Source organism: Rhyacophila brunnea, unplaced genomic scaffold (genome assembly GCF_057557595.1).
Source record: "Rhyacophila brunnea isolate RB1 unplaced genomic scaffold, BYU_Rbru_1.0 scaffold_19, whole genome shotgun sequence".
NCBI classification, from domain to species: domain Eukaryota; kingdom Metazoa; phylum Arthropoda; class Insecta; order Trichoptera; family Rhyacophilidae; genus Rhyacophila; species Rhyacophila brunnea.
In genome coordinates this window covers 17,417,565-17,434,496 of record NW_028232848.1, presented here as the reverse complement: position 1 = coordinate 17,434,496, position 16,932 = coordinate 17,417,565, and the positions used below count along the sequence as shown (strand labels likewise).

Sequence of the window (16,932 nt, the reverse complement as noted above, 5' to 3'; positions counted from 1 at the left end):
GATTTTACATAGGTAGGTACTGTAATTTATATATTTTTTTTAAATTTATAACAAACGAAAACCTAGCAAAATTTACCGTAATATATTGTCACTGAAAACACTATATTCTGTATAATACACATAATATCATGAGGTTACTGGCAAAAGTTTGTAAGTCTCAAAAACATGTTAAGTATGGAATTATGGCCATTTTAACGTGTGACATCTTCTATAAAATCAGTCTTAGCCTAAACCTGATTCAATTTAAGTTTTTAATAGATCAGAGTATATTCTATTACCTACCTCGGAATGTTACCTACATAATCTAAGAATCATACACAAAAGATTCTTTATTGAGAAACAGTCATCACAATAATCAGTATGAATCAGTAAAGAAAATCGTCGAAAACCTTATCGTTGTGGTCGCGTTGTCAGTGTAGTGGTTTTAGAAAAGCTTGATCAAAATTCAACAGTGTCAGAATTGTTCCCACTTTAATGGAACCAATAATTTATTTCTCCCAATGATATCAAATACACTGAAAAATACTAAAAATAGCACAAATTTATTACATATAGTTACAAACTTTTGGCATAATAGTTTTAAAATTAGAATCTATGTTTCGACACCGAGTTTCATAATGTAAGACTTTCATAAATGGTTTTTCAAATATTTTATTCTTCAGATATTTGTTAATTGGTAAGTGCCGACTTAGAAGCTTCTCACAAAGACTACATATAGAAAAATCAGCAGTTACAAAGTTTTATCAATATTATTATGACTACCTGAAAAAATATCGTCCTGTAGTCAGATCTGATCCATTTTTAGGCATAGCTATTAACATGAATACACATAATTGATAATTACCTCAAAATACCTAAAATGTCGACTTAATAACATTTGGCAGCAACCTCACGAATTATATTTCTCATTTTCGTCAACATTTCCATATAAGTATAACATTGTATTGGAGTATGAAACTGTAACGATCCGAGAATAAAACAATTATTATTCTTTTCACCAAAGAAGAAATCAAATTAGCGTTTCTCTTTCGATGACCCTGAGCGTTGTTAGTACACTTGGATTCCCGCCAAAAAATGTTAAGGTAGGTAGGTATCTAAAAAAAACAATAATAATAATAAGCGAAATGCACTTTGCGGAAAGCTGATGCAAAAAAGGTGATATATTTTATCATGTTTCGAGACCTCCCGTAAGAATAGGCATTAAATGTGATTTAAAACAAAAATAAAACACATTCTTGAAAAACCGTTTGAAAATAAAATAATACAGAGCTTTTAATACTTCATGCTACTTGATTAATGATGTAAACAAAATTGTTCGTTTACAAATAAACGTATGTTTTTTATAAACTTCTACAGAAAATGCTAATGAGCATATTGTGATTTCTGATAATCCGATCATTATATTTTTTCAATTGTTTAATTTAGAAACTCATTTAGTATTTTTGTTTGTGCTGCGTAATACAGCATTATTTTTATTTTACATAACACGTGCTTCCTTTATCAGTATTTCCCAAACTATGGCACAGTTGCAACCTTTGCAACATTTTAGACTTTCAGACTATGCAATTTAAGTTACCTGTTATACACAGGTATACCTAGATGTATTGTAAGATTTTTTTTATAGAATTTTCAGGTTGTGAAAACGTTCCTCCGCGGCAAACAAATCGACTGCCATCAAAAATGTGCGATATAATAATAATGATCCATTGAGTGTCACAACAGGAAAGGTCGAAAATATGAGGAGTGTATGTATATAGTCCCATAATAATGCAATAGGTGAAGTCACAGAACAAATTAATAAATATAATTCCGATAGTCTATGCATACTCTAATACCTACACAACATACTACTATGCAGGGTTTTGAATGTGTGAGTACTACGAAAATTAACCACACATTATAAGTATACGTGCAATAGTGTGTGTCGCAACCTTCAAATACACCAATATTGAATGAGTGTTAGTGCGTAAACCGATAGCAGTTGTCAGAATGAAGGACAATCGTATTTTTGACACGTTTTTAAGTTTATCCCATATTCTTCCACACTCGAGATCGGTTGCCTGTTACTACACACTCGTTAAAAGTTAAAAGAAAAAAGTTAGCTTATCGACAAAAATCACAAATTGAGTTAGTAGTGTAGGTACAGATAATGCTTTACGTGAAATTGTGAACCATTTGACATAAATTCAAAAGCAGTAAGTATAAAATTTATTTCGGTATAAAAATCGACATATTGTTTGTCGTTTTTCTTCATGAAAACGGTATTTATTCTAAACAAAAAGACAGTATAACGAGATTCATAAGCAAAAACACAGCATTGATTGAAAATATACTGATTTTTGCTTATACCATAAATCAAAAGATTCATCCACATTATTGACAAATTTCTTTAAAAAAAGTTGAAAAAACTGACTGAAAGAATGACTCTTATCTCAAAATGTGACTTTGGCAAATAGCTGCCTTTATTATGGGGGCAGTATTGATAAACAAACAATATATATACCTATACAAAAATATATAAGTAAGTAGTTAATATTCACATAAACATAATATTATATTATGTTATTATGTACTTAATCGAAATAATCGTATTTTGTTTTATTCGGTTATTTATCCCTTACGGTTTTTTTATGTTTCACTCGTGTATCCTTTTAAGAACGAATTTTTCTGATTAAGCTAACGCTTTCTGTGCTTCAGAAATAACCGAAACTGTGTGCTATGCGTATTCATATGAAATTTAAAGGGAAAGCAAAATATTTAAGTCTATAATTGCATAACAAGTCAATTTATTTGTCTCTGGTAGTGGTAGGTAGGTACTATCGTATTGTAAGTTTTGGAAACACTAAACAGCAAGCATTTCTTAATGTGAATAACTTTAATTTACTGTACAAGCATTGTACAAGAAAACAATATTTAAATTCAAATAATATCAATGTCAGTAAGTATATATATAATCGACAATATGAAAACGATTAATGATTTCAAATGTGAAAAGTACTACAAAGTGCTTTTAAAATACGATCATTATAAAATATGTTATCCAGTAGCAGGTATATCAGAAAATCATGATATCACTCGCTTTTAAATTGAATATAGAATTTAAAATAAATAGTTGTCAAGAACTATACAATGTTACATCAATCAATCGTCAATCATATATTACGCGGTGTTGATAGAATATTACATTTAGACACTCATCAAAGATTCCTTCTTACATACGCTTGTCAAATTTTAATCGAATTAAGATGTTCGGAAGCAAACTTAATGAATGGTAGTGTTATCTGAAAAAATAAGTTGGAAGGCTACCTTTTAAAAAAAATATTTGTTTATTTATTCAGTAAAAAATTAATATTTACATATTTAAAAATATCCAGCGACATTCCTAGGCAAAGTGTCGCTTCCCATTATTAGTTTAAAAATGGACAAATTAAACCAGCCAGCACGCTGGGAATAACACATAGAGGTATTAAATAAAAAGAGGGGGAAGGAATCGGCTTTCTCGTACAACTGAATGAAGCAGGCCAACAATAGCCAACAACTTACGAGAAATAGCGACGCGATAAAAAAAATACAGGGCATCACGGAGGATTTACTGTGGCCATTATCACGTACCCATATAATATAATGTTAACGTGGAAATTTTGCGGCAAATTGATTACCAGTCTGCCTCACCATACTCTCATTAACCTGCCGCCCCTAGGAATAACATCTAATTTTGACGTAGCGTTCTCTCGCAATAATTCGTAATATTCGTATATTCGCTATGCGTAAAATATGCGTAATATTCGCATACACTCGTTCACTTGCCACCCATTAGAAAGTGCTTTCCCTAAGCAGGGCATGACCTGTATACCACCGTCGGACATAACTGAATTTAAACTAATAATGAAAGACAAGAATGACAGAATTTTGTTTATGTGTCTTCACAACTTAACATCTCAGTTTCGGAAATATTGAATGATAATAAATATACTGAAATACCATACTTTCAGAGAAAATAATAAAAATATGAATAATTTTTATCTGTAATTGCATTTTATTGATTTCAAAATCACTTAACCTAATTAGAAAATTGAATATGACGATTTGAAGTAGAATATTCATTAATTCATTGTTGACAATCTGTTAACACTGTCAGTTGAGTATATCACATGCCATTTGGAGAATTTTATGATGTAGATTTTATGTAGATAAATATTTTCACCCCATTTGTTCATTTGCCCAAAACTTTTCAAACATAATATTATATTTTCACGAGAACGATTTAATATTATTTTGACAGTAGGTAGGTATATCGAAAGTGCGCCATAATTTTAAAAGGCAGTTATATCTAAGCTCTATCTCCTACATAAAAGCCGTATAACGAGCAGTCGTATAGTGAGGTTACGGATTGCAATACCTACCGGTATTTTAAAACCGGTTTCCCAGTATTTTTCGATACCGAGATACCGGTTGTAAAAATTAGACAATACCAATATATTCGGTATTTACAGTGGAAATAAAATGTATTGATTAACATAAAAGGCTTAATAGGACTGTAATTTGTTATCGGATTACGCGATGTCTGGTTTACTTCTGTCGCCCTTCATCGTCCTTGGTGACCAGCAATGATACATACTATAAAATATTCATATTTTAAAGAGATTTTTACATATTATATTATATTTATTTTTTTGGTAGATATTTCTGTTTTTTTCAGTTATTTCACGAATACCGGAATTGATATTTTCATTCGGATTTGAAATCCCTAAGTGAGGTTCATAATAATAGATAATAGATCATATTCTGTTACTGTATTACTTTAATAATGTATACATCTAGCTAGAACGATAAAAATACATATTCAAATAAATTATTTATAGTTTTAACATAGGAGCTGTACTCTCGCGAATAAAACCATTATTCCTACAGCTGTAGCACCACATTTCGATTTGTAAGCAATTTAAAAACAATTTATGATTCGAATATAAGTATTCTTCCACTTCTTGTCATAATAGGTATCACATCATTCTGACAGACGGTCGAGAGAATTATTTTCGTTCATCTCCATCTCACTGTCACGGCAGTGATGCACCTATTCAAACAGAAATAACAACCGGTACGCTGTCATAGTAGCTTATGTGCATCTTCTTAATTCTTAATATTATGTATATGAATTAAAAAATTAATATTAATGCAGAATGGGAATGGGAATGGAACTCATTAAAAAAACCGTATAATTCGATTAAAAAAAACCAAAGCGCACTATAGTCAGGCCGTTACACGAAACTGTAAACTTCGATGGTCGTACTACTCGTACTACGAGTAGTTATTGCTCACACTTTGAATGAAATATGGCAAACATATTGCGTGTCTTCTAGTTATAATGGCACTTACTAGGCATTGATCGCTCTTAATTGACTTTTTGAAATAAATGGTAATAATTTTAACGAAATATTATGCAATCGATTTCAGTATCATAGCCTGAATATAGTGGGCCTTCGACAAAACATTAGCAAACCATTAATTTGAGTTTTGACCATCTTTGAGAAATTTGACTGCGAACAACCGTCTTCGTTGACGGATGAAAACATCGTATCCGAAATAATTTAACTGAACCATAATAGAATTTATTATAAGCCGCGTCAATTGTCATAAAAAGTCTTAAATTATAAGTTGAAAACAAATAAATTACGATCAAACAAACAGAAAGTATCGCTGTGTATTTTATAGAAAACATATTATAAATTTACGTACGGATTATTACAACCTTTAAACACATGAGTATTGTGTTGGTGGTGAATATATGACGCAGCGCATCAATAGATCTATATTGCGAAAAGTATTACATTACAATATTATTACGTATAGATACCTCTGCTAGTTACTGAATTATAAAATGTATCTTTATTATTAGACCTTTTTTTAAATAATCGTCAAGATTTCTTAAATTTACTTTTTCTTCTGTCATGTTGACAGTTCAAGAATTCCATACCGTGGCGAATTCATGTACTCAGCAGAAAAATTACCTAATTCATGAATAAGGCAACAGGCTTGACTATTACATGAATAAGCCAAAATTTTGCCCATATCATGTAATAGTCAATTTCGCACATTTGGTGTAACATATACAGTTATAGCAAGCAATTCGTGATCTAGCTCTAGCATATCAGGTTCAAATCTCTGCTGGATTTATTGTATATATTGTAAATATCTTATTTGGAAAAGCTTTCATCATTCTTTCAATGAAAAAGATGGCCGATAATCATCGACAATGTGAAGTATATATTTTTTTAAATCCAGAATAGATTCAACGAAAAATATAACAACTGATTTGCAGTCGAGTTTATCAACCGCATCGCATGATTCGGCACGAGCCCACCTAATAGGTACACCACTAGCCGCCGATTAAACTGCTTTAGATTAAGCTGTCATCTCGCCTCTTGATAATGCCGGCCGACTGATATATCAAACGATTTTATTGCGAGAGGAGTTTTTATTCATACGTTTGCGATTATGCCAGATAGAAGAGGGCTAAGCGAAATTTATATGTTCTTTGATTCCCGCCTTTTTACTTGCGGCAATTATTGTATGCCACAGCGCGATTAAAAAATATATCGCCCCATAAGACTTTCTCACCGGACACTAAGTGTGACGTTAAAACATTTTATTACTTACGCGGTTTTGATAAGGAAACTTTATTTTATTATTTATTTTTCATTAAAAAATATATCCACTCAGATCCGATGAATATAACTTTAATACCGGGTAGACACATACATATACAAATAAATTTAATTGAAGACTGTCTCTGATTTCGAATTATTTAAGAAACCCTTGATCAACGTTTTGATGAATTCTATAATATGATACCTAATAATATCAAAACAGCATTTTTATTTTAAATTCTTGTCTAATTCAGTCTATAACCAATGTCAAGACATTTTTTTTTCATCTACATACATATTTACAGTAAAGTTCTCCTCCCAAAAATGTAATTTCCTGGGTTTTTTAGGTCAGACTTAGCTATGTTTAAGTTTGCCATGTGTATCTATTGTTTAAGTTATTGAAAAAATCGGGTCGGTAGACTCTAAAACTACAGGATATTACGCATCCTGGTTGGCGTTCACGGAGCAGGCTTTCATTTCCAGAATGATATCAGCTAAATAGGGACAGGCATATTGGCGGTTCTCTTATAAGTAAAACAGTGCTTTCGCTTGACAGCAAAATTTACGCGAGGCATAGGTTGACCGCCACTGTCCTAAGGGCTAATCAATGGGGCTAAAACACACGGCGCTGCAAACCGCCGCGTTAATACGGACACTAGGCCCAGTGACGTCCCTAGATAAAATGCCGCCCCTAGGCTACGCCAAAATGCCGCCTCATTTTTTATCATCCTTGCATGGGTCCAATATCTAAGAAATGTGTTGTAAAGACTAAGGATACATTACTAACAAAATATCAGACTAATTATTCGCAAATCTGCACGTCTCGTTTCTGGTCACCAAAGACGTCGAAGGGCAACGTAAATAAACTAGATATCGCGAACAAGACAAAACCTGTGAGCTAATTTTTTTAATGGAAAGAAAAACGTTATTACTAAGTTTAGGTAGCTATTTCTATATATCTATTTCAAATGATTTTCTTCGATTTGCCGCCCTTCGAGTAACTGCCTCCCCCAAGCGACGCTCAATCTGCCTACCCCTACGGGACGTCACTGACTAGGCCGGCCAGACGTGCATAGCATCCGTGTCTTAGCCCAAATCCGCAACACTGGTGGGTAATTGAACGTAATTTTAACTGTATTCCAATCTAGCTCAGAGCTTTACACGAGGTACTTTTATTTTTTACTAAATAATGTCACTAGGTAATAGGTATTATTCATTTCTAAAGTTAAAGTCAATTATGTAAATTAATGCTAACTCAATTAATTAATTGAGTTATATTGAATATATTATAATATATGCACAAGTACCTATCTTTAAAATTGTGCTAAATATCAGTTCATCATTTCGTTTAGCAGACCAGCAGGTTTAATAATTGATTTATCGAACTGTATCAATTTTCCTAAACTCGTGAATAGTATCTACCTAAGTTCATAGAATTCGTTAATTGTTGATAAAATATAAATATTCTTTAGAAATCGTGCCATTCCTGAAATCAAGTGAAAACGAAAGCACATGTCGAGACATACGATTATATTCTATCTCCCAAAAGCTGCGAGCAAGAATCATCAAACGCGGCACTGCCAAAACATAAAACATCAGCAGTTTTCTCGTAAATTCGCAGCAACATTTTTTTAAACTTAGACGCTGTATAAACAACGCGATGTTTATCAAATTTACGATTCTTCTACAACTACTTGGATTATATTTAATACAAGTGCTGACACCTTGGCAGTATTCGAAACTAAAGTGATAAAGTTAAGAAGGGATGGTGGTTATCAGAACAGAACTTTAATTTATTTCATTTTGGACAAATAGAAAATCTTTAATTGAAATAACATTTCCACCTTAGAGATAAATCACAATATAATTGCAATAATTAATTTTGCCTGGTCATATCAAGACTTAGTTTCATATCACTATACTAAATTTTAAAATACCATATAAAAAATTACCTAATTAAGTAATTTTATAAAGGTACATTTGTATGTTTTAATATGTACATAGGTAGTGAATACCAATATATAAAATTATCTTGATTTACCACCAGATAAACAGTGGCGGGTATAGAGACCTGGAGGTCGAAGGTGCCGATTGATATTGAGACCCCTATGATAAAATAAAATAAAAACCTTACTTATTCTAACTATTAACATAATTACCTAGTAAAATAGCAATGTATCTCTTCTCTAGTGACAAGGTGACACAATATAAAATATTAATATGGGTTATTTTTTATGTATACTTACATATCTATTTGAGGGGTCATGTTACAGGTTTTTAACGTCACTAGCAGGGATATTTATGCTTTAAGTACCTATTATTTTATACGCAATATATAGGTACTTATAATGCACCTTTTTAATATTTTGACATAATAAAATACATAATTGTGTAACTGATTTAAACGGTTTTGTGGCCTCATTTTAAATCTTTTGATGAATCGATTGCATCATCTGCGTTAGAAACACAAATGCCTTTTATTTCTTGAAAATATCTGCTTAGTTTTATTTGGTTACTTATTAGGTACAATTATTATCACAGTATGATTGTTATTATTAGGTAGTAGTCTTGTCTTGTTCTTCTTTTACCTGGTGCTACAACCCTATGTGGGTCTTGGCCTTTTATATTGTCCGCTGTAGTCCAGGTTTGCACAAAGCCTCTTCACTCCAATTTTGAAAGACGATGGTCTTCAAATCCAGCTTGTCACTATCCCTTTATCTTGTAAAAGCATATTATCTTTGTTTGCCTTTCGGCTTCTCGACTCTCGAAAAAAATGTATGTGTCCATACAACAATGTGATATATTTAAACTTTTACTATAACTATAATCTGTGTCGATTAGGCCATCCTAACAGAACGCGAAACCATATTGGTAAATAATTCTGAAATGCACAAAGACTGCAATGTCACATTGAGGCTATGCCCGATGAACATGACACCAAAGATTATGATCAGGTGGTTAGATACCCTAGTACAGGGGGGGGCAAACTTTTTGGATGGAGGGCCAAATTCATGAATTCAAAATGAGTGGCGGGCCGCAAGTAAAATACCATTTTTAGATATACACTATTTATTATCACGAAAAATAAACATTACAAAAAAAATAATGAGAAGAATGAAACTGTTGTACATTTTTTTTAAATTCAGGTGTTAATTTTGTAGTTGATATTCTCAAAACTGCTTGTAAATGGGCATCGGAGATATTTGATCGTAAAGACTTTTTATTGAGGTTCATGATCGAAAATGTTCGTTCACATATATAGGTTGATCAAAAAATAATGAACATTTTTCTTGCATAATCTTTAAGTTGGTCGAATTTGTCTGAATTAAGGGCATTGTAAAATTTGGAGATTTCTTCACGACGCGACGATGCAATTCTCTTAAATCAGTGTCACACTGCATATCAATAATCTCAAGTTGTAGCTTTGTCGGTACACTATCAATATCTATTGAAAATGGATCGCGTACTATCGCTATACTTGTCTTAATTTTTCGGAAGTCACCAAATCTTTGTGAAAAATCGTTATTCAGAACTTTAATAATTTTACCATATTCTTCAAATTTACATTCTGGTATATTTAGCAACTTCAGAGTTGGAAAGTGGACCACGTTGTTATTCAATATTTGTCGAAGAAATAACTGAAAATAATTGAAATCCATTCAAACTTTTTACCATATCATGGGCATATATTTTTTTCCTTGCAACGCGGAGTTAAAAGTATTTAAATGTGTCACGATGTTCAAAGTAGAAAATAGTGGTTACATAGTGTGAGATGAGACGCAAGGAAGACGTACTGAGATAATACATTTACGAAACAACAAATTTTAATCTATTATCAATATTTTTTAAAAAAATTATAAAAAAGTTATTCGTAATCAGAAGTACAATTAATGATGGCGGGCCGCAAAAAAATACCTGGCGGGCCACATGCGGCCCGCGGGCCGCAGTTTGCCCCCCCCTGCCCTAGTAGAACCGACCTAAAGAGAGACCAAGAATGAGGTAGATTAACGGTGGCAGAGGAAGGCCTGGTAAGGGATATGAATCAGTAGATCATCAATCATCAATCAGAATAAGAACCGACGGAGTAGGCTCAGTCCCATCCTGGGATATATCAAAGAGAAAAAAATAATATTTAATAGCTTAGATTATAGAAAAGTTAATAGTGTCGGACGATGCGAAAAGGCGGAGCCTGGGTTGCTCGATAAAAACGACTGAAGTGGCATAGTACTATAATACATTAATAAATTAGAATCAACAATCCAAATCCATGAAGTAGGTAAGTACCCTCAGTTGATGGTATAATTTTCTACGCAATGTTGTCAAAATAGTTAGTTACTTTGTTATAGGTACCTATATTGAATGTTATTAATTATATAGATCGCATTAATGCTTTGACATATCCAAGAATATATATTATGAAATGCTTGTAAAATCTTCAATTGTATTAAGTATGTAAAAATGTTGTTTTGGGCAGGTCTGCAATTAAACCATATTTATTATTTTTTCATAAGTAGGTAAGTACCTACATAATATATTTGAGATTAACAAAATTACAAGGCAAATATGTTAACCAAGCTTGTCAGTCGCTTAGTCTATAAATGCATGACGCCGTCTCACTGTTATAACTTTACTGATGTCAGTCAATTTGTCCCCGTGGACAAAACATTGAAAAAAAAGAAGCGAAAACAAGTTGTCAGATCACAACTGCGAGATCAGAAATAACCCTTGAGTCTACGCATTAAGTGTGCGTGTAACAATGTTGTGTTCTAAGATTGCGCTGCTTTATTGCAATGGACAAATCAACGGACGCAATATTTTGATTGTTTAAGTGCTTTTGGCCGTTAGGGCGACCGCGGCGCGTCTACATTGAAATGTGTCCGCGCAAAACAATATGAGCTTTTGTAACAAAAAGCTCTGACTCGAATTAGATTAACTCTAGTCTATACAGGAGCCACCAAACGAATTTATTGTATAATATGTGTGTTATAACTTAGTACCCACGACATATAACAAATATTTCACAACACGTATTTCCTTATTAATTAAATCTTACCAACCACATGAAATTTCATCAATTTTCCCTGTCTCATATTATTAGGTGGTCATTTTTCTACCCCTGCCATAGTATTGACCAAGGAACACAAAAATAATGGGAAGTGCGTTACCTCCTAGGTGGGTATGATTCACGAGTTTATAAGAAAGAATATATGTATAGGTAGGTACGTAAATAATTACTTAATACCTACAGGCAGCTCTCGTGGTGTAGTGCGTAAGGTGCTGGCCTTCCATTCGGGAGCTCTGGGTTCGATCCGGCGAGGATACAATATTTGTATGTGATTTTCTCAAAGTCTAGGTGTTTGTGATTGTTCAAAATTACTAACAACCACCTTGTACGAAAAAGCAAGGACATGGTTATTAATAATAATAAAATAATTAGTACAATTTTCTATTTAGTGAATTTAGTCGTTAAAACGCAGTGGCTAAAGTATTATGTACAGACCTACAAACTTATCTGTAGAATGGTCAAAAATGGAACTACGAACTATCATATGGACGCTTTTTTGAAAACGTCATTCGAATGTCAGATTCTGTCCAGTTCCGAGTCCTGATTGGGTAGTTTTCGACTAGTGTGGCTCCCCCATCCATTATTTAGATAAGTTTGTAGGTCTGAACCTAATATTATTCAAGCACCTAATAAAATTATATAATTCTTTATATTGTATTATAAAATAGTATAAATTATAATATAGGTACCTACGCATTGTCAATATATTCATATTCTCAAAATTCATGAACAAAACAATCTCGACATATAAATTGTAATTAGGCAAGTAAAAAAATAACACAATTATACTTATATATCATAGAATGAAGAGAATTCCTTTTAAAGTATTCGTAAAATTCCACATAAATTCCCTTCAGATGTCTCAACAAATTTACGAATGGTGCTTCATTAAACTGTTTGAAAAATACAAAGATGCAAAATTCTTGGAGATTATGTGCGACAATCCATTTAATTGAATCATCGTCGTGCATGTTTCGTTTAGCAGTAAATTTACAACAAAGCGTTCGTCACTAATGATTATTCTCTTTAATGAAAGAGGTACTCAACCATAATAGTATTTATCAAGCTTACAATTTTGAGAAATGATTTATGTTAAAGTTTTGCATTGTCAATGAGCAAACGCATAGCAACCGAATAAAAAGAACTACAGTGAAATGACAAAGGGATTGAAATAAAAAAATAATTGTGAAGGTTGGTACAATGTTATCTGAGGCATACTTAATTGCTCATGGGTTAAGTTAAAATTTAAGAAACATCTTTTACGATGTCTATTTAACATGGAAAGGCTCTTAAATACATATGATACTCCAGGAATTTACCACGGTATTGACTGAAAATGCTGTGTTGTGCTACATACTGGGAATATATTATAATATATATACCTAATGGTAAAAACTAATACAGCAAAAGTAGACTTTATATTTAGCTTGTAATGCATGTCTGTAAGAAGTAAATATAAGTATCTAGTTAATATAACATGTAGGTACTCGTATTACCGTATTTTCTGATATTGTCATAATTCCACGTAACGCAATGCAATGATACGTTAATAAGCATATTCTTATGCTACATAGTAAAATAATAATTGTACAATATGATATTATATTATTATCATATACCTACCTACTGTAGTAACATGTCAAAAATACGTTTGAATAATATATCCAGGGCTCGAAATGGAACGGAACGCACCGGAGCGCCGTTCCGGCTCGTGAAATTTGTAAAATTATCGCTCCGTCTCGTGGAAAAAATATGTTGACCGTCTGAGCTAGATAGGCCATAGAATAGAAAATCTGACACACTCATTTTAATAAAATACACATACGATTTGATGACTTTTTTAAAAGTGCCCACCACCACCCGTCATATATGCACAACCGTGGATATGCACGGCCGCTTTCTATGACGCTTTAAACGTGTCTGAAAGAAGTGATTTTAAGTGCTCATTCCGTCCCGAGACGGAGCCGCACGGGACTGATGCTGCAACCATGCACCGTAGTGCTGAAAGAAGAAAGTTAAGAAAGAAAATGTTTGTTTTTGGACTGGCTCTGCTGTCCGCTGACGTTAAGCGCTTTGTGTACCCGCATACTGAGTGTCACGAATTTAAATGGATGAGTCTACAGAAGAGTCGGGACTATCCCGCTCCCCATACGACGCTGCAAATTTCTCAAATGCCGCAAAGTTGGCCTCGGTTGCTACCAGATCTCCATGACCAATTGGGCCCGTGTGAGGACGGACCCTGTCAAACAGCTCCGCTCGTTCGAATTCCATAAGCGGGCAATCCCAGAGGATGTGTTCAACATCTTGGTGGTCATGCCCGCAGGCACAACCCGGCCCATCTACTATCAAGCCAAACTCGTGGAGTCTGGCGGCGAAGTTGCCATGGCCGGTGAGGAACTGGCTAATCCAGTGCGAAGGTTGGAGTCTTCTAGTTTGGTGCCTGCAGAATACGTCTGGAAAAAAACGGTAAGTGTGCCGCCCCTTGGGGGAGACGGTCCACCTCGCCTGCCATGCCGCAAATGCGGTCTTGTACACAATGTCACTTACAGTCTTCCTGTAAGGAACGTCCTCGGATCTCTGCGGTGGTGTCAGATGGACACCGGCGAGTATTGTGCTGATCCCCCTCAAGTGACTATGTAAATATCTTCTGAAAATTTGTCGAGCGCTCCGGTTCGTAAACTTTTACATTTCGAGCGCTGAATATATCTAATTTACTTCGCACTCTCAAAATTTAAAAAGAAACTTAAAGATTTGCTAAAGTTATGTAATTATGTTATTATAAAAGAACAATATCATACATTCTACACATAACCAAGGAGAAGAAACTATAAGAGTTAAGAGTGAGATGGAATATGAAGATGAAAATATTTAGGTTAATTTTTATTGCCTTTTCTCCTTTCTCGCTTAAAAGCAATGACATTAATATGGACGAAGCATCTAGAAAATAAAATGACACTCACTTTGTGTCGGGTCTGCCGGATGGCGAAATTCATATTTTAATATCGGTATCCTACGCTCAAATGAACATTCTGCTTGCAAGCGGTCTGGCGACACCGCTGGGTCTGCCCATACAAAATTTCTGACTGTCAGGTTTCGACTCCGCCGTTATTATTGTGTTACAAAATGCCAATGTGCCTAGTTAAAAATTGTAAAAAAATCTACTAAACACTCCAAGAAAGATGGGATATCACTTTGCATGTGTTAGTATTATTTATTATTTATAAAATGCCATTTTAAGATATTGATGAATGTTTATTCAATGCAATTGACTTGCGTCTAATCTCCGAGAAGTCGTAAGTAACCGAGAATCTGTTTCTAACGCAATGAGTCATGACACTAATACGCCATTACAATAAAGGTTATATTACTATAAATTCTCGAAGCTTGTATCGCATAATGGAAACGGATACGTCAATGGTCACGTGACATCTACCTATACATCTGTGAATGACTTTCATGCACAATTTCTCGTGCGCGCCGGGTATGAAGTGAGTCGTCCATTTAATATGTCATTGCTTAAAAGGCTATTAGTTTCAAAATAAACTGTTTCAAAATAGAAATAAAACTTTTTTTTTAAACTGGTTTTTGCTCTCCTGTCAACTATGCAAAATGGACATACGGTTTTATTATACTAAACCTCGATAAACGAGATACTTAATCCAATATTCGATTTCATTGTTAAAAGTTCTCTCCAAAACGTCGATTATTTTCGCGTTGTAAATATTATATTCCCGCTATTGTACGAATTACATATTTATGTATCACAAAATACATAATAGTCTTACGTCCACTAAGTGTTCACATATAACTTATAAAGAGGTATAGTCTAGTCGCCAGCCCATACAAATTTAGAATGACCTGGAAATATCGGGATACATTTTTTAAACCGATTTTGAATCAGTTTTCTCGGCTTATTACGAATCTGCCGGGTGCCAATTTTGTATCCTTGGAAAAACGTCACGTCTTGGAAAAATGGCGGCCAAATTGGTTTTTGGGTAATATTTAATCAAGAATTAATAAATATAATAGATTCTGTTTAATTCAACATATACAAGGTATTTTGCATATTTTTAATAAGTTTACCGGTTTTATCACAATGTGAGAAATTAATGCATTATAGGCATATAATTGTTTTTTCGATCTGTGTTACAAACATAAAGTAAATAATCCTGTTATTTAATAATTAACAATGTTACCTGCCCCATACCGAAATTTTAATCATATTGGATTCCATAAAAATATAGATTTTTCAAACAAATATTTCTTCAAAAATTCGATATAGGTATGTATCCAATAAATGGTGGCTATTTTTTCTTTCCAAAAATATTATTAATCCGCCAATGTTAATGGCAGACGAATACCGGCGCGGAAAAATGATGGTTGTTATTTAAAGGGCTTTTAAAAATGGAATGCAATTAGTTAACCGGTAACTGGCGATCACACCCACCGCACGCCACTGATGTTTTATTGTTCTTATTCAACAATACTGTGACCATAATTTGTTAAAAAAAAAATTATCTGTCATAATAGCCGACAAAATCTGGCCATGGCCAAACTGGAGCGGAAAGCAATCGTCCAAGAGGCTAGGATCCTGCACCTCGAAGGACTGCTGAAGGACAGGACCTCCGGCCTAAACATCCAAAAAAAAGCTATCAAGGACCTACACGCCCAGTCCAAAATACTCAAAACCATCCAGCCACAAGCGGCCACAAACGTCATACCCACTGTAACCACTCCTGCAATGTCATGGGCCACAGCACTGGGAAGGAAAAGCCGCCCACCCGCGGCGAATGCAGCAACACTTGCTCCACCCTCCACCTCAACTTCCGCCAACCAGTTTCCGTCCCTACTTCCCCTCGCCCCCAGACCGGGAGTTCTCTTCTTCCCGACCGGTTCTGGGGAGAAGAAGTCGGATACCACGAAGGAAATACTCAAAAAGGCCTTCGACCCCAGGTCTCTTGGAGTACAAATTACGGGTATCCGTAACATAAGGAACGGAGGTGTCATTGTTCACCCCCGTTCTGAAGTCGAGGCCAAGGCTCTCATGAAAGCCCTGGAGACCTCGGAGGCTGCCCTGCGAGCCGAACTCGCCGGGAAAAAACAGCCTCGCGTCATAATTTTCAACCTTCCATCGACCCTTACTGAATCACAACTCCGGGAAGCCATATTCACCTCCACCAGGGAACAGACCGGCCTGCCAGAAAAGGCATACAAAGACAT

At 34.2% G+C, this 16,932-nt stretch overlaps 1 protein-coding gene across 1 annotated transcript in view; it reads right to left on the bottom strand.

Annotated features, from left to right (window-relative positions):
- The window catches only part of LOC147072798 (uncharacterized), a 181,246-nt gene extending 165,329 nt beyond the window's left edge, over positions 1-15,917 (bottom strand). The window contains exon 1 of the mRNA XM_085945714.1: positions 15,909-15,917. Within this exon, the coding sequence (XP_085801840.1) occupies positions 15,909-15,917 (9 nt within the window). The remainder of the gene's footprint in view (positions 1-15,908) is intronic.
- Positions 15,918-16,932: the final 1,015 nt, after the last annotated feature.